The sequence below is a fragment of the Marmota marmota genome, unplaced genomic scaffold (genome assembly GCF_001458135.2).
Source record: "Marmota marmota marmota unplaced genomic scaffold, marMar, whole genome shotgun sequence".
NCBI classification, from domain to species: domain Eukaryota; kingdom Metazoa; phylum Chordata; class Mammalia; order Rodentia; family Sciuridae; genus Marmota; species Marmota marmota.
Window position 1 is genome coordinate 7257443 of NW_025999941.1, and position 22383 is coordinate 7279825.

A 22383-nucleotide genomic window follows, 5' to 3' on the forward strand; every position below is an offset into this window, starting at 1 on the left:
CACTCTACCGCTAAGCCATAATCCCAGCCCCATTAGATAATCTTTCAATGAAACATTAATTGAATGTTTCATGCCTTTTGCTCTCTAACAAAAATGCCCTGAACTTCAGGAGGTTTAAACTTATTTCCCAGAACTCTGCAGGCCAATTGATGGTTCTGATGTTACTTACAGTGCAAGAGTGTCACTCATGGATCTGATTTCAGGTGGCAGTTGGAGTGGGCTGGAAAGTTCAAGATGGCTTGTCTCACTAGTCTAGTGTCTTAGTGTTGGATGAGGCTTTTTGGTTCTCCTTCATGTGGCCTGTCTCTCCATGTGGTGTCTCATCTCCCAAGTCCCTCCTGTGTGGCTTTTTTCAGCAGGGTAGGTTGGACTTCCTTTCTTCATGGCAGTTGGATTTTAAGAGATGAAATGAGAAACTGCCAGGTTTCTTTAAGGGCTTAGCCTTAAAGAGTAGAGTGGAGTAGTGTCACATCTGCCACACTGGTTTATGTAAGCAGGTTGCAACCAGTCCAGATTCAAGTAGAAGGGAATAGAATCCTTTTTTGAAGGAAGGGGTCACAAATTTTATAGGAAGGGAAGGATTTTTGGTTGCCATCTTTTGGAGTCTCATTGTAGTCATTAAAAATCATGTCTTAAAGGGGCTGGAGTTGTAGCTCAGCGGTAGAGTGCTTGCCTCGTATGTGTGAGGCACTACATTCGATTCCCAGCACCACATATAAATAAGCAAATAAAAAGGTCCATCAACAACTAAAAAAATTTGTTTAAAAGTCATGTCTTATAAAAATGTTGTATTGCATTCATGTTAGGTAGACAAAGGAGATGATGTTAAGAATGAAACATTGAGGAAAAAGGAGAGTACAAGACTTTATATAGAATATAATACCGATATTGTCTAAAATTATAAAAAAAGTGTGAACTCTGTAAAGGATTTGGAAGCAACAACATTAGTTTGTTAACAGAGGTTGTCTATGAGTGACAGGATTGTTTTTATTTTCTCCCTTAATCTTATCTGCATTTTCTAAAATAATTCATTAGTTGCTCAACAATTAGGAACACCATTAGACCAATTACAACTTCTTAACAAATTAAAAAAAAATGTACTATATTCTCAGACCCCAATGCCATAAAAATTTGAACTGCAAATTTTTACCCCCACATTTCTATCCACTTTGACATTTAAATATATCCTTATGGTTAATTACTGGGATAGAAAATATTTCAAATGAAAAATAGCAAGCTAGTTACAAATGACAGTAAAGGTTTTATGCATACAGCCCTTGTCCTCACCTGTCTTCTCCCCTTGTATCTAAAGACAGACATTTCTGATTTCAGCCATATGAATATTCTTGTGTCATATCACACATTTAATTGAAAATGTGATTGAAGGCAAATGAGTATTTAATGCAGAAAGGGGAAAGTAAAATAAAGACAAAACTAAAACTAAAATCAAACACAAAGGAAGCAGAAATTATTAAGGGGAAAGAGATACAGATGAAATAGAAAAGAGAATGTAGTAAAATACATCAATAAAATAAAATGTTACACCTTTGACACTCTAGGAGACAAACATTTATCATATTGTTATCAAGAGAAAAAGAAAATTACTAAGGACATTTGGAGTGAGATGGGGACAGAAGAGCAGATGATTTTTAAAATTTTAAGAAAAAGTTATACAAAGCAGTACCAATTAGACGGAAAAATCTAGGTGGAATGGAGTTTCTGAAGAAAAAGAATTTTTACAATGATTGATACAAAATAGGCAGCAAACCAAAATAGATCAGTAAACATAGCAAAAAAATGAAGTTAACCAACAAACAAGCCCATTCAGTTTTATGAATCTGTTCTACCAAACATTTCTGAAATAGAAAGGGCTGTACTATGTTAGCTGTTCCAGGCCATATGAGAAATGGAAGCTTCTTCATCCATTGTCATACTAGAATAAATCTGATACTAAACCTAGATAAGGAAAGCCAGAGGAAACTGTGAGCTAGTCTCAACATACATTGCTTTTTAAATAAGGAAATATTATTTCAAACAAGATAATGTTTCTATGCATGTTGTATGTTGTGTGTGTGTGTGTGTGCGCACGCGCGCTTGTTTCCAAAAGGAACACATTCACTTTTTGCTTGTTGGTTCTTGTAGTTCTCCAAAATCTTGGCCAGCTGACCTAGTGAAATCACTAAGGATTAAATCTGTGTGGATATAAATTTCATGGCTTTTGTGAGAGGGACCTCAAACAGAGAAATCAGAAATGTCTGTCTTTAGATACAAGGGGAGAAGACAGGTGAGGACAAGTGACATTTAGTCACTTTCTGGGAAGATACAATTCTGTAAGTGGTGGCCCAGCCGGGACCTAAATCACTAGATTCTAAGTGTTGGAAAGGTAACACATACATGTAACTGTGGGAATTATAGAGAAAAAAAGATTTATTATAAAAGTGTATATCCTTATTATAGAAAATTTAGAGCATTCGGATGTCAAGAAGAAGAAGATGGAAACCTTGGAATCCTACCACTTGTGACATTTTGATATGTGATACTCTAGTCTCCTTTGCTATTGATTATATATATATATATATATATATATATATATATATATATATGTGTGTGTGTGTGTGTGTGTGTGTGCTTTACGAAAGTGTGAATGAATCATAGAGAGTGTTTTGTAGCCTGCTCTTCCCATCTCATTGAATATTCGTGATAGCGATCATACTATCCCCCTTGTCTCTCTGTCTCATTACTTAATGTAACTAAATTTTTATTGTTGAAACTGTTGATTCTCCCTTTTTCAAATATAGAACAGATTATTCATGCAAAAATATGAGATACAAAATGATTTTTGTGTATTTTCAAGGAAAACAAAATTAAAGTCAGAGCAATGCAAACATTTGAAATGAATTTCCTTACAAACAGGTATATCATTCTTTTAAAGGTCCTTTTAGGGAAAGGGGAAAGCTTTGTGGAAAATATTTCTTCATCCTCTCTGTGAGGACTATAGGGTGTAAGTGATAGAAACTCCAACTAGAATTGAATGTAGTAAAAAAGAAATTTATGGGCAAATGTATCAGTTTCCCATTAACTCCATAATGCTGTGAAAAAACTGACTACAAAACTTCAGTGTCATAGTAAGGAGCATTGATTTAGTCTGTGAATGTGCGCTACTCAGCTGATCTCATTGGGGCTTGCTTGTGCATCCGTGAGCAGCTGCTGGTTGTCTAGGCAGCTTTGCTGATCTTGGCAGGGCTTGCTCGCACATCTTGGGTTTGGTTGGCTGTTGGTTAGGACAGCTTGGCTGCTGTTTTAGTCAGCTTTCTCATCACTGTGACCAAGAGACTTGACAAGAACAACAGAGAAGAGAAAAAGTTTATTTGGGGCTCATGGTTTCAGAGGTCTCAGTCCATGGAAAGCTGTATTCCACAGCTCTGGGCTCAAGGAAGACAGAACATCATGGCCGAAGGATGTGGTGGGGGAAAGCAGCTCAGGACATGGCAGCCAGGAAGCAGGGACAAAATATAAAGCCCCAAAGGCACACCTCCAGTGACCCACCTCCTCCAACCACACCCTACCTGTCTATGGTTACCACCCAGTTAATCTGATCAGTAGATGCAGCCACTGATTAGGTTAAGCTCTTCTAACCCAGTCATTTCACCTCTGAACCTTCTTGCATTGTCTCACATATGAGCTTTTGGGGAACACCTCATCTAAACCATAACAGCTGTATTTTATGTTTCCCATCTTTTATTAGGGCATGTTCTTATTGTTATGGTAGAGGAAATGAACAAGAAAAAACACATAGGTGCTACTTCAGGCCCCTGCTTGGTTCACGTATGTTATCATACGTACTGGCCCAAACAGGTCACATGATTCGAATTAGAGTCAAATTAGGAGGGTACTGCTAAGAACATGGAGGAAAGGTAAAGTGGAGTCATTAATCTGTCAGTCTACCTGACATGTATAACTAAAATGGCTTGAAGAGAGATGAAGCTTTAATGACTGCTGGATCTGGAGGATCAAATGATGTCACCTGGCTTGGTTTTACATCTTCAGAGTCTAGTGCTGTTTTATTTTGCACTAGTTTCACTCTCAGGGAGACCATGTCCATATGGAAGCACTTAGAGCTCCATCTTGAAAGCAAGTCATTCCAGCTGCAAAAGAACTTACCTTCCCCAGTTGTTCTAGCTGAAGTCATAGTATGGGGTCTTTTTGGACCAAGGGGCATCACATTTCCACCCCTAAACTAGCTCCCTTGTCTGGAGTATGGAATATGTTGATTGCCCAAGTCATGTTCTCACCCCTGGCACTGTCTAGGATGGAATAGGGCGAGTCAGCCATACCTAATCCTATGAACTATTAGTAAAGAGATGGAAACAACTTCTCTAAGGAAAATAGAGATAGAATTACTAGAAAGTATATGTAGAGAAGGGAGAAAAGATGAATGATAGGCAAGTCAAAATAAAAGATACCCCTTTTATTGCTTTTAATGTATTTATCTCATTGAAACACTATCAATTAAAATGACTCATTTCCTACAATACCATTAGTTAGGTAGTATTACCTGCATTTTATTGATTGGAGAGTAGAAGCTTATAACAGATAAATAATTTGCCTAAGTAACTCAACTAGTCCTTTTTAGAGTGATTTCAACCTCAGTTTGTTCCTGTCTGGAATAGGTTCTTTTAATTGTCATAAAGCTGAGGAACAGAAGGTCAAGGATTGTATGTTTTCTCTTATATGTGGAAGCTAGAGAGGAAAAAGGAAAAGAAAGATGGGGGATTGGGGATCTTATGAAAATCAAAGGGAGTTCAGTAGAGGAAAGGGGCAAAGGGTGAGAGGCCGGGAGGGAGGGGCAAGTGCTAGGGAGTGACATTGGTCAAATTATATTGTTATATTGTATGCATGTATAAATATGTAACAATAAATCCCACCATTATGTACAACTATAATGCACCAATAAAAATGTGGTAAAAAGGGTATTGGAAAAAAAAATAAACCTGAGGAAAAAGAAATCATACTAAAAAAATTCCTTAAGAGGAAGAGCAGGGGGCTGGGGATGTTGCTCAAGCGGTAGCGCGCTCGCTTGTCATGCGTGCGGCCCGGGTTTGATCCTCAGCACCACATACAAACAAAGATGTTGTGTCCGCCGAGAACTAAATAAATAAATAAATAAATATTTAAAAAAAAAAAAAGAGGAAGAGCAGGAGGCTACAATGTACCCCATTAAGGTCACTTGAGTCCTATTGAAGGAATAATCAGAACCCTAAAGTCCCAGCTAAATAAAGTCTGTGCTAACATAATTGACTCATCATGTCAGGGAGCTTCTATTGCTTTTCTGTAGGGGTTATGTGACCAGAAACTCAAACATGGTATATACTCTATTACCCTATTCTATTTTTGTACAGGTGGCAAGTGGTTACTGTGAAGATTAACTAGGTTAGCTCACATGGAAAAGAATCCTCATATACACCTGGAAGGTATATATGAAAGGGAAAAGAAAAGACTGTTTTCCCTGGTGATAGCATTGAGAATCTGAACTTACATTAGATGTCTCATTGGTTGAGCCACTTTTTAGAGATACCTAGTTCTAAGGTGGTCAGTAGGTTCCAATTCATGTGTTGATGCCAGTTGATTAGTGGTAAACCATCTAGAAGGTTGTGTAGAGATTTCTCAACCTAGTGGAAAAGAGGAATGTGATGAGTAGTGCTGTCTATAATGGGTATAGAAGGAGAAAGGATCAACATACTTGTCAAATTTTGACATCTTAGGAAGCAGCAGCTTCTTAGTCATTGGGGTCATGCCCCTAAGGATGGATTATTTTGTTGCCAAGGTATCCATGATGGCGGAATCCCTTGGTGAAATTTTTGGGAGGTCCCAATTCTAACAGCAGAAATCAAAATGGAGAGCTTCATTTTCCTAAGGAAAAAAAGAATTTCATTTTTGTTTTGAGAACTTTTTCTTGTTTGGTGGCAGAGTGAGGGCAATTTACAAAAATGTTTCCATGTAGCAAGAAAGTTTTGGGGTCATTTTTCTTTTTCAATAAATGTTACAGATGAGACTGTTGAGCTACCACCTTTCCTCATCATCACTTTTCTACCAGTATATTTAAAAATATAATGCCATTATAGTCTGAGTTCTTAAGAGGTTTGTTTTTAACTATTCCTTTTCTCACTTTGCAGATCTCTGATTGGAGTCATTTTCTGGTATAGACCGTGAAAAGAACGCAGTGAAAGTCCTGGTCAACAGTGGAAATACTGACTTAAACCCCAACTTGGTATAGCATTTCTTCTCTTCAGTAGCGCCTCATAATAGAAGAAAAATGTATGGAAGTGCAAGAACAATCACCAATCTGGAAGGCAGCCCTTCCAGATCACCTCGTCTGCCAAGGTCTCCTCGTTTGGGCCACAGAAGAACCAGTAGTGGGGGAGGGGGAGGAACAGGCAAGACCCTGTCTATGGAGAATATCCAGTCCCTTAATGCAGCCTATGCTACGTCTGGACCCATGTACCTGAGTGATCATGAGGGGGTGGCTTCCACAACATACCCAAAGGGCACCATGACTCTAGGCAGGGCCACTAATCGAGCTGTATATGGAGGCCGAGTCACAGCTATGGGGAGTAGTCCCAATATTGCTTCCGCAGGACTTTCCCACACAGATGTTCTTTCATACACCGATCAACATGGTGGCCTGAGTGGCTCATCCCATCACCACCACCACCAGGTCCCCTCCATGTTGAGGCAGGTAAGAGATAGCACAATGTTAGACCTTCAAGCCCAGCTCAAGGAGCTCCAGAGAGAGAACGATCTCCTTCGGAAAGAGCTGGACATCAAGGACAGCAAGCTGGGATCTTCCATGAACAGCATCAAGACCTTCTGGAGTCCTGAGCTTAAGAAGGAAAGAGTCCTGAGGAAAGAAGAGGCAGCCCGGATGTCTGTCCTTAAGGAGCAGATGAGGGTTTCCCATGAAGAAAATCAGGTAGGTTTTGACTACCTCAGTGTTTTTCAGCCTCAGTTTCTCACTGAGCAGTTGGTGCTTTGCAGATGGTTCCAGGACCTGTGCAGAAGAAAGTCTGGCATCATCAAGAAGGCTATAGCTTAATTTGTGTTTGACTTGGATGCTACAGGAAAGCAAAGGAAAAATGAGGTCAAGCTCATGATTTCCTTATTTTCCAGTAACCTTTTCTGGGGGAGGATCCCTCCTCATTGCCTAACTTTTATACTTGGTTAATTTTGTTTTCTTTTTCAGCAGTTACAACCGCAGTTCAGATGTACCTCCTTGTGAATAGAAGAGGAAAATATTAATCTCTGCCAGAATAAATACTTTAACAGCAACATTTCCAGGGCTGTATTTGACTGATGATTTTTTGTTGTCGTTGTTAAAGCACCAGCAGCATCATTTCCTTCTAGAAGGAGTGGAATTTGATCTCTGATTAGCAAAATAAACAATATGAAATGGGATTGGGTTGAATGGGTTTGATACTATATTGGAGAAATGCGATACATTTTAACCTGTCTTTCTGCCTTTATCCATTCAATATTAATTATCTACTATGTGCAAGATATCTCCCTACTCTTTGATCCATCCTCCATGTCTTAGAAAGATTCATTGGATTAGTTTCCCAGAGTCTACCTGTAGTTATGCCATTCCCCTCTTTAAAGCCTTTAGTGATTCCTCATGGTCTCTAGAATGATGCCTCCTTCCTTGACTCAGTCTGCAGGACCTTCTGGAAGCCTTATCTTGTATCACCTCCTTTAATTCCTGCATGTGCCCAGGGTTTCCCACCTCTGTGCTTTGGCTCTTGCCATTTCCTTCCTCTGGTGGCCTCCTTGGCACTGCTTATTGCCTTTTCTCTTTCAGTCCCAGAGAATCTCCGTTTTCAAATTCTACCTATTATTTGAGGTCAATTTTATATGCTACTCTTTCATAAGAGCTTTGGGGTCAGATGTAATTGTATTTAAGCCCCAGCATCACCTCTTACGGATAGTGAGAGAAGGACTAAGATGTGGGGAGTAGTGAGTGCTATGCCACTTGGTTCAACCATGCCCAGATATCATTTAAGATATCATTTAACTTCCTGTAGAAATTTGGGAGAACTCTGATTTGGCTGACCTAGTGATTCTCTGACAGGTTGGTTTCTATGTTCGCCTAATGAGGCACTTTGCCTTTTTTGGGGTCATCTGTGGACTCTCCTTTCTGTTTCCCTGGCTACCATTCCTTTGAGCCACGCACCCGTGGAAGTCCTTGTAACCTATTTGAAAATCTACCCTGTGTTCTCCTTCTGTGTGTAGAAAGCAGTGACCTTATCCCTTTGATTATCTGACAGAACATCACATCTCAGATGTGATTTTATTTTTTTAGTTGAAACCTAAATCTTTGTTCTTCACTTCTAAATTAAATGAATGCTCTTCACTACCACTTCTGCTGTTTCTGACTTTGCCGCACTCCTTTTGGACCTGTTATTGTCATGTACGTTTCCTCTCTGTTCTGAATTGGTTATTATTCTTTAGTTGTTTTTTTTGAAAGTGGTTTAGGATTGATGCACATAGTGACAAAAAGTTTGAAAGCTAGTCTCTTAAACCATCTGCTCCCTAATAACATTTTTTTCTCATGCTTTCACCTTTAAATTTATTCTTGAGCACAGACTACCAATTATATATATATATATATATATATATTTATTTATAAATTTCATGATGTGCCATAGCGCCAATGTATGTCTTCTATGGCATTCACAAATAATAAATATGGATGACATAAAGAAAATAAAAGTAAATTTTAGTGACACAAAAATATTTTATTTTTGCCTTTTTTAATAAACATTTTTTTAAACCACTGATTCATTTCATGAGGGTTAGTACAGTTTAAAATAAGGTCATATCCACAATTCCCCTTGAACTGTCTCATGTTTCTTAAGACAGAAGTGAGGGAGATCATACTTCATAGATGTTAGGTGAAAAGCATGGTTAGATTTGATAGGATGATTAAGAATATGATTTAGAGTTGGGTATGGCAGTGCATGCCTTTAATCCCAGTTACTTGGAAAGCCAAGGCTGGAGGATTATAAATTGGAGCCCAGCCTGGGTTACATAGTGAGAACTTGTCCCCTGTCCCCAACAAAGGAAGGGATTTTAATTAGAATTTTTATTCTAGATTAGGAACTTACTTATTTTTCCTAGAAATGGTTTTTACGCTGTTTAGGATTTCTACCCGTGTTAACATTCTGTCACTATAATGAAATACCTGAGATAATTAATTTATGAAGAGAAAAGTTTTATTTTGGCTCACAGCTTTGGAGATTCTAGTTCAAAGATTAGGTGCATTTATTGCTTTGGGTTTCTGGTGGATACTGTCAATGGCAATGATGGGGAGTATAGGAAGGAGCAAATTACTTGCTCCTTGGATGGAATGCAAAAGAGAAAAAGGAAGAAGTTGCTGTCCCCAATGACCTAAAGACCCCCATAAGGCCCCACTTCTTAAGGTTTCACCCCCTCTCAGCAGCACCACCTTGGGGACCAAGCCTTTAACACTTGACCATTTGGGGGACACTTATTCAGACCATAGGACTTTCATTTACCATAACTTACGATACTTTCTTTTTGGGGGGGGAACCCCACACAGAAACTTTTTCTATAGGGAAGAATGGAAGAAACAACACAAAAGAGTTGAGGAACATCTGATTATGGTTTCTTATGCACAACAACTGGAGACTGCATCTACATGCAGTCTTCTGGGGGTATTTAGATAATCAGAATTTCACTGACCCAAATTCAGATGACCAAAAATGTTTTGAACTGTATCATGTGAAGAGAAATGGGAGGCAGGCCCGTTACAGGGTGGAAGTGAGGAAACTCAGGTGCTCTTATATATGAAATTTTTAGTTCTGTCAATTTAATACTGACTAGCACAGACACTTTCCCCTAGGTGCAGTATTTAGAGGACTTTCACTCAACTGTTTCTATGTAGTAGATTTTTGAAGTCCTTATGGTTCTGTCCAAGGGAGTGGAACCCAACTCCAGATCTCAGGGAGGATGTTGAATCTGTCCCTGTGTTATAGGCCTATGTGGAACCTACCCATGTAGTGATATGCCATCTCAAAAACTAAACAAACAGAAAGTTCATAGGATTTGTATTGCATGTAGATTATTGACTTTTCATATTCTTGGATATTTTGTGCAACTATTAACTTTGTATTTTTTAATGGATTGTTTCCCTAAATTAGGTATATAATAAAGCAATTTTTAGACATTTTCCTAGGTTGTACGTGGCTAGCCAAGGCTCTGCATGATTATAAATAGCATCACACACTAGGAGATTGTGCTAGTTCTAATATTTACTCATCTTGTGCAGAAGTGGGACAAGGTCATTGGGAAATGTAACCCAAGAAATGTAAGTAAACCTGTCTGGGGAATGTTACAGCCTTTAAGCACTAGTTATGTGATAATTTCTATTTCTGGCTTCACACAATAGGAAAGAATGTACTCTAAATCAATATTAATATGAGCTTTAACTTAGTTTCAACATATGATGTATTCATTTGTATTTTGAAACTTGAAAAGGTCAAGAGGGATCACATTTTGGTGTTTCCTTCATTATTATTGTTTCTTTAATTTTTACAATAGCAGGGTCATTTCGATAGGAGTCATCCAACTTTCTTCTAAAATACTCATTCTATTGTGAGTGCCCAGATATGAGGAGTTGTATCAATTGGAAGCAAGTGATAGAATTTATCTTATCTCTTTGAGAAGGTGGTGAGATTTTAATTGCATTACAGTAAGTTGTCTATTGGCAGATAAGCGTAGCCACAGTCACTATGTGGAATGGAGGACGGAGCCTAGATGTGTTGGGTCCCATCAGGTTTGTGGGTGAGATGTAGATGTCGCTATGGTTTGGATGTGGTTTGTTCCCCAAAGGTCTATGGGCTGGAAGCTTGGTCCCTAACATAACTGTTGAGAAGTGGAGGGCTTCTTAAGGGATAATTAGGTCATGTGGCTTCTACCCTCATAAATGGATTAATGTCTTTCTCAATAACTGGGTTAGGGCTTTTGGAAATGGATTCTCATAGAAGAGAATTGGATCCTGAGGGACCGGATTAATTACCATGAGATCAGGTTGTTACAAACCAAGTTTACCCCTGGGGTTTTGGTCTCTTCCACATGCATCCAATCATCATTCATGCATATGTTTCTTTCATGTGATACCGTCTGTAATGGGGCCCTTACCAGAAGCTGAGAAGTTACTGGCATTAAACTCTTGGATCTTCAGAGTTATAAGGTAATTAAAACCTATTTTCTTTATAACATGAATAGTCTCCAGGATTTTCTTATAGCAACAGAAAATGGGCTAAGACAAATATACTCAATCCTTAGATACACCTGATTTATCCCTAAACCTTCTTCCAGGATCCTATCTTTGTACTATTAGTCTGAGAAACCATGAATCCCTCAAAGCCAATATTTTCAAAGTGTGTCCAGGAAGAGACTTTTTCTGAAGCAGATTTTCTTGTCAAATAAACTTAAGACACATATATTGGAAATGTTTCTTCTGCATATTCATAATGCATATATTCTGGGTTGAATTGTATCCCCTCCTCAAAAAAAATAAAAAAAGATATGTTGGATTCCTAATGTCTAGTATTTTAGGATGTGGCCTTATTTGGGGATAGGGTCTTTACAGAGATAGTCAAGTTAAAAATGAAGTTTTAAGCATGGGCTTTAATCCAATTTTATTGGTGTCCTTGTGATGAGGAGAAATTTGGACACAAAGAAAGACATGCACAGATAGAAGGTGATATGGAGACACACTGGAAGAAGATGACTTTGTAGTGTAAACCAAGGAGAGCAGGCTGAACAGATCCTTTCCTCACAGCTCTCAGAAGCAACCAACCCTGCTGACACCTTGTTCTTGGACTTCTAGTCTCCTGAACTGTGAGATAATAAAAGTCTGTTGTTTAAACCTCCCTACTTGTGGTACTTTGTTCTGGTAGTCCTCACAAATTAATGCAATGTGTCCGTATGTGAAATGCTCATACTCTGAAGTTAAATAATGTTTATTAAATTTGCTTCATCCAGCAATTTCCCAATCTTACTTAACCATGGAAGTTTATCTTAAACTAAGTGTCTATGTATCAGAGGGCTATTGTGCAATAATGCTGCGTATCAAGCCATCCCCAAACCTATTGTCTTAAAAAGACAAGTGTTTATCTCTCCCTTACATATTTTTTCAGGATGGCTGTGACTTGGTTGATCTCTGGACTCTGGACACCAGGCTCAGAACTGCAAGTTGGGTTTAGGTATGTCCCATGTGTCTCCATGTTCTCCTTAGAACAGTAGCTATTCAGGGATTCATCCTCTCATGGTAGATCATGGATGCCAAGTGTCCAGCCAACCCCACAAACATGTTTAAAGCCTCTGCTTACACTATGTACACTAACCTGCTGTTGACTAAAACATGTCACGCAATCTAAAGTCAGTGGTATAGAGGAAATCTACTTCTTGCCAAGGCAGAGAGGGATTTATGCATTAACAATCCCATCTGTTAGAACACTATAAGTATTCTTAGATCTAAGGGCTTAAGGTCCTACTTTGGAAAGGTTGCTTGGCTTCGGGAGCATCCCTGGAAGTGAGACATTCAAGGAGACCTGTGAGGGGGATGAGCACTTTTAATGTCCTTCAGCGGCTGGGCCTTCCACAGTGGCCTGATTAATAGCTCAGTTTCAGGTTCTTTTCTTCTCTTTCTTAAGTATCTGGCCAAGGAAATCCAAGTAAAAATCTGAGAGAATCTGGAAAAGTTTTTTTTTTTTTCCTGATAAAAGGAATACATATCACCAGCAATGCTCCTCCCCATTCTTTGCCATCTCAAGTGTTGTTATGATGCCTGGAGCTGTGTCAGCCATATTGTAAGCATGAAATAAAGGCCAAGATAAGCACAGAGACATATGCCCTGCCATCTCTGAGCAGTTGCACCAGCACCAGAAATGGCCTGCCTCCAGACTTCTAGTCATGTGAGGAAATAAATTTCTAGCTGTTTAAGTCACTGTCGGTTGGGCGTTCTCTTCAATCATATGTCGCAGCTAAATGCAAGTTGTTTTCATTTTAACTCTGAGTTGAAGTATGTGTGCATGTGTATGTTTCCCTGATGTTATATAGGCACATGGTTTAGAAGTGCATACTATAAAGCAGTTTAGCAGCACAATATAACTCAGCATGCCATTTTGTAAAAGAACAACAAAAATTCATCTTCCATCTCAAGACAGTCTTTCCTAGCTCTTCAGGTATAACTTTTGTCTCCCTTTCTAGAAATTGGGAAGAACTTTGGTCCAGACTAAGGCAAAGGCCTGCTTAGACAGGACTAAAATTATAAATGTCTTTTGTAGATAGGTGAGAACTTCTTTGGTTCTGAAGATGAATGAGGTGGCCCAGAGCCAACAGTTGGTTTCTTTTTGCTAGAATGAGGAGAATGATTTGAAGTAAGCTATATATCTTTGTCACAGATGTCAGCTGGTTTTTGCCTCAATAATCTCTTGCAGCTAGCTCTAGAATCAGCCATATGCACCACATTAGTAGCTAGCTTTACAGATTTTCATTCCCAAGTTTTCTTCTGGAAGACTTGGCTAATGAGAGGAAAGGAAATGTTCTTGTATGCTGGGAGTTGGAGATCTAAATGATTTCCACCTCTCATTTTCTTTCTGGATCACTTGATTTGGGTAATGGGATCACAATAGCACACAAGCAACCAAAGAAAACATTTCGGACTATTTGAATGAATAGATAATTTTAGTCTCACTGTGCCAAAAGTACTTATTGAAACCAAGCTTAGGGAGGGGAAGGCAGGGGGAGTGGTCACGCTCAAAACATTCACTGCCTAATAAAATTCCCTATAGACAACATTCTCAGAATTTTAAGAAGCAAGTCTATGTTGACAGGAGAAAAGTTAACAGGGTGATTTTTATCAGCCAACACAGATGGGGAGGGTTCTCTTCTGGCCAGAGTGCAAGTTGAGTTTCTATAATTAGTTGCAGGTGGAGTCCTCGTGTTGTTGTGTTGGAGCCCATTGACATCTGTGTGCAAATTCCCACCACCCCCAGTTGGCATTTGGACTCAATAAGTCATTTGGCTTTGCAGGAGTATAGAAAATTATAAATCTATTTCACACACACACACCCCACAGATAAAGCTGCTTTAAAGGTCAGGTTCTGAAAGCTGTGGAAAGCATTTTCAAAAGTTTGGGAAGTGGGTTTTTCAGCAGAGTATGGGCATGCAGCCAGGAGCTGGGGCAGCCTGACAAGCAATTCTGGCATGTGCAGTTTCTTCTCTGTTTCTCTGTGAAGCCAACATTTGATTGTATCTTGGAAGCGCCGTGCAGCCATTTTGTTTTCCAATAGGAAAGGTCTAGAGAGAGATGTAAAGACCGAGGCAACTACTTCCCATCTTATAACCCATGGATGAGCTCGAACTGTCTGATTTGGCTACATACATTGATCAAGTTAACTTGGTGGTTCTTACCTGGGGTAATTTAGTCCTGTCCTTCTCCCTCAGGGAACATCTGGAAATCTCTGGGGATTTTTTTTTTTTTGACTGTCACAACTTGGGGGAGGGAGGAAAGTCTGCTAGTGGCATCTAGTGGGTAGAGGCAGGGGTGCTGGTAGAAATGCTACAATGCACAGGGTAGCCCCGGGCATTATCTGGCCCAGAATGTCCATGCCTACAAGGTTGAAATACTGAGTTAACCAGATGATCACTCTAATTCATCATATATAAATTATACATTATATATATTGCCTTTGCTCAATGCCTTTCTTTCACTTTGTGCAGAGATGATCAAGTTGTTTTTTTTTTAAGTGATAATATAAAAACTAATACCCAATTCATTATTGTGTGGGAAAGAATCGTCAATGATGTCTTCTTTTTCTCTTTTTCCAATCTTGGGCTGGACTAGTAATTATGATTCTTGACTTCTTTTAAAATAGACACTTGATAAAATAGTTGTCTTTCTTATAAGGAAATGAACAACTCATTAAGGAAATGAAATGACTTTTTAAATTATAATTCCTGTGTGCTTCCACTCTTCTTTTAAATGGTGTTTTTTTGTCCACCTCTGGCATTGATCTTGAAAGGAAGGAGGAATAAGCATTTTGAGCACTCTTTTTCTTCCAGGAATTTGCTAGTTTCTCGTCATGTGTGAGCTCACCAGTCTTGCAAGACATGTGGTGTCTCATTTTATAGACAAGAAACAAGGCAGAGAGATGAAGTGGGCTGCCTGAGGCCTCACTGTGAGATAGAATTGGGATTTGATTTCAGGTGGGTATAGCTCTAATACTGTGCCCTCTGTCATGAAGAGGAAGAGAGCAGATTTACTTGAAAACCAAAGAGCTTGGTGCTGAAATGGAAGTTCTCATATACAACGGTAGTAGCAGTGTGCTGCCTAACTGTTAGGACACTGTTGAAGAGGCATACAGAAAGGATGGAAATCAAGAACGAGGAAGGCAACTAGTGGTAGGGAGCAGCAGAGAGGCAGGGAAGCAAGAGGTAGCAAATTAATCCTTGTCAAGTGAATGAGCAGGGAAGAACACCTAAGGAACACTTCTACCTTGGAAACCCATCTTGATAAACTTCAAGCCTTTTAAAATTTTAAACCATAGATGACAGAGGAATGAAAGCAATTATCTCTCAGGACCTATATATAATTCAGGGCCTGGAAGATTCTTTCAAGTTGGTTATGTCTGACAGATTCCCTGGATTAACAAGAGCAAAGCTTGAGGGGTGGGGCAGCTGTCTATTTGGGGATGGGCTCACTGATCCAAATAGAACCTCCCTGATCTTGCTTCCATCTTCAGGAACTTGTGGGTGCCTTGCCTGCATCTGGTGCAGGACTCCCTCAGCTGACACCTCTCAGCTTCCTCTTTTTTTTTTTTTTTTTTTTAAATATTTATTTATTTTTTAGTTATCGGCAGACACAATCATCTTTGTTGGTATGTGGTGCTGAGGATCGAACCCGGGCCGCACGCATGCCAGATGAGCGCGCTACCACTTGAGCCACATCCCCAGCCCTCAGCTTCCTCTTTAGTTGGTTTCTGACCTTACTACAGTGATCACACATCTATTTTAGGCTTTGCCTTTTGAATAATTTCACATCTTGTGTCTGAAAATCAGATATTCTTTTCTTGGGTCTCAGCCTTCCTGATTTCTGCCTCTCACAGCAGTTATCCCCTATGAAATTCTTTCTTCTCTTTGAGAATCCAGACCATTCATTTAATTCATTCAGGCATCATTTGTTTAAGGGAGAATGTAGTTGCAAGTAGCAGAAACCCATTCAAGTGGGGATTTACTGGGGACACAGAAGGAATCTTCCCAGACCCTTAGAGGTATCATGAGGGGCTAGAATCAGGGGTTAGTTGAAAGATAATCAGGAAAACAGTCAAAGTCAGTTTTTTTTTTCTTTCTCTTTCCCACTCTCTTTCTCTCCTCTCTGTTATCTCTCTTTCTCCTTATATCCGTTTTTATATAACTCTTATGAGAAAGTAGCCACTCAAGGGAAGCATATTTGTGTTCTCCATACAAGTGTCCTTCAGGGACTGCCTTTTAAAGTTGCTCTGTTGCGATTTCAAATGTAAAGAACAGAAAATCTGGCTGGCCCAGCTTGAATCCAGAGTCTATTCTAGGTCCAGTCAGTTGTGGGCAAGGGAGTGAGTAATGAGTCCTGCACACCCTCCGCAGAACTATACATGGGTCTGTCTGGGAAAGGCGCATGGTGAGTAGATTCTCTACCAGGGAGTCTGTGGGTAAGGTGCTAGGAGGAAATAACAGCCGTTCTTGGGAAAGTGTTTGTGAAACACATAATTGGAAGCTAGCCTATTTCAGTTATTAGAAAACCAAGACCAAACAAGTAAGACTTTCAGAGCTTGGAAATTTAATTTGTTACTTCTGTCTATAGCCATTTCTGTCTATAGTCAACTTCAGTTGACTCCTGGAATCTCTTGACCTTTATATCCATCTTGCCAATCTCTATTTTGCTCACTAGAGAAATTCCCAAAGTTGTATCAGTTGAAACTATAATCAGTTCCTGCTATCATATTCCAATAGACCCACATATCTTTTTTTTAACAGTATCTTTTAAAAAATACCTTTACTTATTTATTTTTATATGGTGCTGAGGATCGAACCACATGCTAGGCAAATGCTCTACTACTGAGCCACAACCTCAGCACCCCCCATAACATTTTTATAATGGTGGATTGCATCCTTTGTGGAATTTAAAAAATTTCTCCACTTCCTGTAAGCTCCCTTAGTTTCAATAAGAATTTGGGTCTCCAAGTGCATGGGATTTTGGTGTGAGGTAGGATCAGCAAACTTTTAGAAGTAGGTATGTTAAAATTTGATGTCTTCTATTTTAAAGTATAACAGCTTGAGTTCTAAAAACTATTGGCTCTTTAGTATATATTATCTGAAAAGGAATAGAGAGAAATTAAAATTCACTGATTTGTTCCTTAGGAAAAAGCTTTACGAAATATTTATGTGAAATAACATAAAAGTTCCCTATGAATCCAGAGACCAGTGGAAATAAGTTGGAGTGATGCACTTGATGGCCAGATTTAGAAATGTAGCAAATAATAAATAAAATTTGCCTTCTCAAAAAGTTTAAACTTGTGCCTGTGATTTTTAACTTTGGGAAGCCATGGGTGTTTTGAGAAACCATTTGAAAATGTCATAATTTTCCCCAGAAAACTGTGCATAACCTAAATTGTGCACAACACTTCACTACCTCATCCATATGCTTAACTCCAAAGGCATCTAAGGGTATTTGGATCAAGAATCTGCCATTTAATATTAATATAGCACATGAATCAGGAGGAGGTAGTTCCTTGTAGTTACTGAAATGAATGAGCATTTGGTAAGGTGAGACATGTTTTCAGCTCACTGCTATTCAGTTTATGCTGAGGAGCAGGGAACATGTGCCAGGATTTTGATGATAGTTGGTAAGGTGGAAACTTTTGATGGTGTGTATACTGGATTTACTAAATGCATTCAGGTACAAGCTACTATAGGTAGATTTTAGCCCACCTTCAGGAATAAGATACCTTGAAAGAGTTTTCATAGTTTGAGTGTCATAATAAAGTTCATATTTAAATATCTTCACACAGGACTTTTATTTCACTATGTTCATCCATGGGTGCCAACATTCCCAGTTCACCTCAGAAAAGTCTATTTCACTTTGTAATTGTGAGTGAAATCTAATACCCCAAGTTCATTTGTGCTCTAGCCATTTGTGATAGAAGAAGGAACAGAGGATTTTGGTGAGTTTTCAAGTAAGGATTAATCGACCATCTACTGTGCTCCCAGTTATGTGTTAAGGATTGGAGAAGGCTCTAAAGGAGTATAAGAAGTCCTTCTATCCCTTGCCATCTCATGAAAATTACTGGACCCATTTCCTTTTTCTATGTAGACAGTAAATAAGGAAAACACCAGGACAGACCTCCTTTTCCATGAGCAATTGACAAGTATCTTAGAATTCCTGAGCATGAACTTTGGTCTAGGAGGGAAACTTCCTGCCCAATTTATTTACCTTTCTGGAAGAGCCACAGATGCTAATATGACCTTTCTCTCTATTCTGTAGAAGCCTAGCCAAAGTCCAGGAGAGTAGGTGCAGCATACAATTAATATCCAGCCAGTGGAGGGCTTCCTGAAGGGGTTGGGGTGAGGAGTGGGGTTGGGATACTTTCTGGGCTCTTTCCTCTCTCAGGGAAGCATGTAAGTTCTGTGAATCATTTTTCCATTTAGCATATCTGCCCAACTACATTATGTTCTATATTTTTTTAAATACTTTTTTTAGTTGTATTTGGACAGTAATTGGACACAATGCCTTTATTTTATTTATTTTTATGTGGTGCTGAGGATCGAACCCAGCACTTTGCACATGCTAGATGAGCGCTGTACCGCTGAGCCACAACCCCAGACCCCATTATGTTCTCTTGATAAAAATAAAAATGATTCTTTCAAAGCACTTCCCATATATACCCTAAATGGAATAATTGTAAGTAAGAGTGTTTATTGGGTGCCAAACACTGTACCGAAGGTCTTTCATATGATACTTCATTTAATTCACATGATAATCCTGTCAAGTAGATACTGTTAGTATTTGCCCCATTTTTTTTTTTTTTTGGTACTGTAGGATTGAACCCAGGGTGCTTAACCACTGAACCACATTCTCAGTCCTTTTTGTTTTGAGAAAGGGCATTGCTAAGTTGCTAATGGCTTTGCTATGTTGCTAAGACTGGCCTTGAACTTGTGGTCCTCCTGCCTCAGCCCCCTGAGCTACTGGGATTATAGGCATATACCACCATGCCCCACAGCCCCATTATTATTTATTTTTTTAAGGCTCAGAGAGGAGGGCATTTATCCAAAATTACAGTTAGAAAGTGGCATAATTGTGGTTGAACTAAGGCAGACTAACTCCAAAGTCATAATAAAAGTCAACTGTTGGGGCTGGGGATGTGGTTCAATGTGTGGGGTGCTGGGTTCGATCCTCAGCATCACATAAAAATAAAGATGTTGTGTCCACTGAAAACTAAAAAATATTAAAAAAAATTTTCTCTCTCTCTCTCTCTCTTTTTTTTTAAAGTCAACTGTAGGAGGCTGGGGATGTGGCTCAAGCGGTAGCGTGCTCGCCTGGCATGCGTGCGGCCTGGGTTCGATCCTCAGCACCACATACAAATAAAGATGTTGTGTCCGCCGAAAACTAAAAAATAAATAATAAAATCCTCTCTCTCTCTCTCTTAAAAAAAAAATAAAGTCAACTCTAGTGTCTAGTGCCTAACTCTGTGAACAAATGGGGATCTGAGGACAGTTATGGATTCTTTATTGAACAACTTTGAAACCTATATATATGAGAAAGTCATTCCCTTTTCAAGTCTCATTCAGTGCTTCTGATGAACTTCAATGAGAAAGTCTCAACTTGATGACAACCTTGAATACCTTCTCAATACTTATTAGGCATTTCTCACCCTCACTGTAGGATATTTGTGACATTCCTACATGACACTTACTTTGTAATTCTGTCAGTCCCAGTTTTTCCCTTTCCATCTGATGTGCCACCTGTTCAAAGGGTTTCTATGAGAACTGGCAATGTGGTGTAGGCAGAGCTTGTTTACTTAGTTCCTGCTTGATTGTCTGCCCAGCCCCCATCTGGTACTGGGGATTGAACCAGTTGAGGGTTGCTCTACCACTGAACTGTATCCCCTGCCCTTTTTATTTTTAAATTTGGAACAGGGTCTTGGCTAAGTTGCTGAGGCTGGCCTTAAACGTGTGATCCTCTTCCCTCAGCCTCCCAGGTCTCTGGGATTATGGGTGTCCTCAGTTATCTATCATTAATGGTCCTTGAGAGAACCAGGTTTTAGATGGATTGCCTGGGTTCCATTTCCAGCATTGGACTTTGGTCACCTTACTCTCTGAACTTGTTAATTTACTTGTAAAGAAGTTGTGATAAAAGTACATGTTTTAGGTATAAATTTAATAGGATTTACATTTAATTGGATTAAGTGAGAGAGTTCACGTAAAAATGTTTAGCACCATACTGGCATGACTAAATATCCAAATAATACAATAATAACTGTAAAGGAAGCCAATGTGAATGGCAAGTCCATGGAACCAGTCTTGATTACACCAGACCTGAAGCCTGACTACCTCTGTATTTCCTAAAACTTGTAGAAACCAATTCAGGTAGAGATTTTGTTACCAATAGTATAATGAATCTTGATCAATAGAGCCTTAAATACTCAGCTGACTTGTTAGAATCTTTGTGGTTACAAAAATGAGTAGATCCCAGTCCTTGCCATAAGAACCAGGGAAAATGCTATGTACATAGATCTATTAAAAAAAAAGCAGAGTAGCCAGGGGTGGTGTTATGTGCCTGTAATCCCAGCAACTTGGGAGGTGGAGGCAGGAATGTTTGAGGCTAGCCTCGGCAACTTATTGAGTCCTTATCTCAAAACAAAAAATAAAAGTGTCAGGGATGTAACTCTGGGAAAGTGCCCCTGAGTTGTTCAATCCCCAGTACCGGGGTATTACTTCCAATTAAAAGATACAATTAAAATGCTTTAAAAGAGGCCCAGAGACCCAAGAGAGAGGGAAGGCTTCTTCATATGGGAAGGGGGCATTGACGATTATCCTGAGGATGGACCCAGAGCTGAGTGGTGGGGTGTTCCAAGTTCTCAATGGAAATAATGGCCCAGAGAAACTAGATAACTGGAGAATTATTTCACAAAGCATAGGGATGAACACAAGGCAGAATTAGTGCTTCAGATATTGCACCTTAATATTTAAAGAGGAGAAAAACAAATTGGCTCATAAAGGTCACATTTTCTTAGAGGATTTTGTTTCCTGAATCAGAACTTAGTGTGGTACTTAACATTATAAAACTGTATTTTGCTTCCATGCCATTTCTCTGTGAATTCTCTGGGACTGCCATGGGACAACAGAAGGATGGATCGAAGAGTTCACTGTCACTATGTTGATAGTTGAAAGGGAAAGGTATTTGCAGACCCAACAGAAGCTTTGAGTCTGAGGTACCTTTTCTGTTATTGTGTGTGTTTGTGTATGAGGGGTTTGGGAGGAGGGAGAGAGAGGGAGAGATGGAGAAAAAGAGAAAGGGAGGGGGAGACGGAGAGGGAATATCTCTAAATGTCATCATTGGATGCACAAGTACTGCTGCATGCTGAGGAGATGCCATGCCACAATCTTGGGGTCAGTTTTTCTTTGTTCTGTTATTTCTCCTTTACAGAGTCAATGGAATTAGAATATCCTGTGCTCTGCAATCGAGTTCAGTTGAACTTTTAAAGAATGGATAGGAGAGTTTTCTTGACTAAGCTATTAACTCTCATCCCTGAACTAAAGCCAGTTGATTTACAGATTGTGTAAATCTCTAAATAAACAGATCCATGTTGATCTACAGATGTGCACCTTGGAAAATTCTGGGCCACAACAGGCCTACTGTTGGGGCAATTTGTTTGCTAGGGGATGACATAGCAAGCCCAGACTTTTGTCATGCTAAAAAACAAGACTCACATTACACCTCTCAGGTGATTATCTCCCATGGCATAAGCTGGAAGTTATACATTTCTATATCATTACAAGAGAAATAGAGAAAAAAGATGAGGGTGACTTCCTAGAAAATACTGTTGTTTGAATCCCTGGGAAAGGCATTCTCTCAAGTTGCCTGAAGAAAGATGACATGGCTTATGGATCTAGCTACCCTCACACACTAATCCAACCAGTTAAATCATGAGGAATCAGAGGAGATGTTTGATGAAATTTTGAGAACTTAGTCCTGATTTCGCTCATCTTGCCTCCTGAATCCATCTGATGCCTATCTGGCCAGGAAAAGCTTTTGTAACGATC

General features: G+C 39.3%; 1 protein-coding gene across 25 annotated transcripts in view; it reads left to right on the forward strand.

Annotated features, from left to right (window-relative positions):
* Erc2 (ELKS/RAB6-interacting/CAST family member 2) overlaps positions 1-22383 on the forward strand; it is an 877829-nt gene that overhangs the window by 24788 nt on the left and 830658 nt on the right. For all 25 annotated transcript variants that reach the window (XR_007346866.1, XR_007346870.1, XR_007346867.1 and 22 more), the window contains exon 2: positions 6174-6970. Coding sequence is in view for 18 of the 25 variants with exons in the window: in XM_048801108.1 (XP_048657065.1) it covers positions 6314-6970 (657 nt within the window). In the remaining 7 variants the exon portion in view is untranslated. The remainder of the gene's footprint in view (positions 1-6173; positions 6971-22383) is intronic.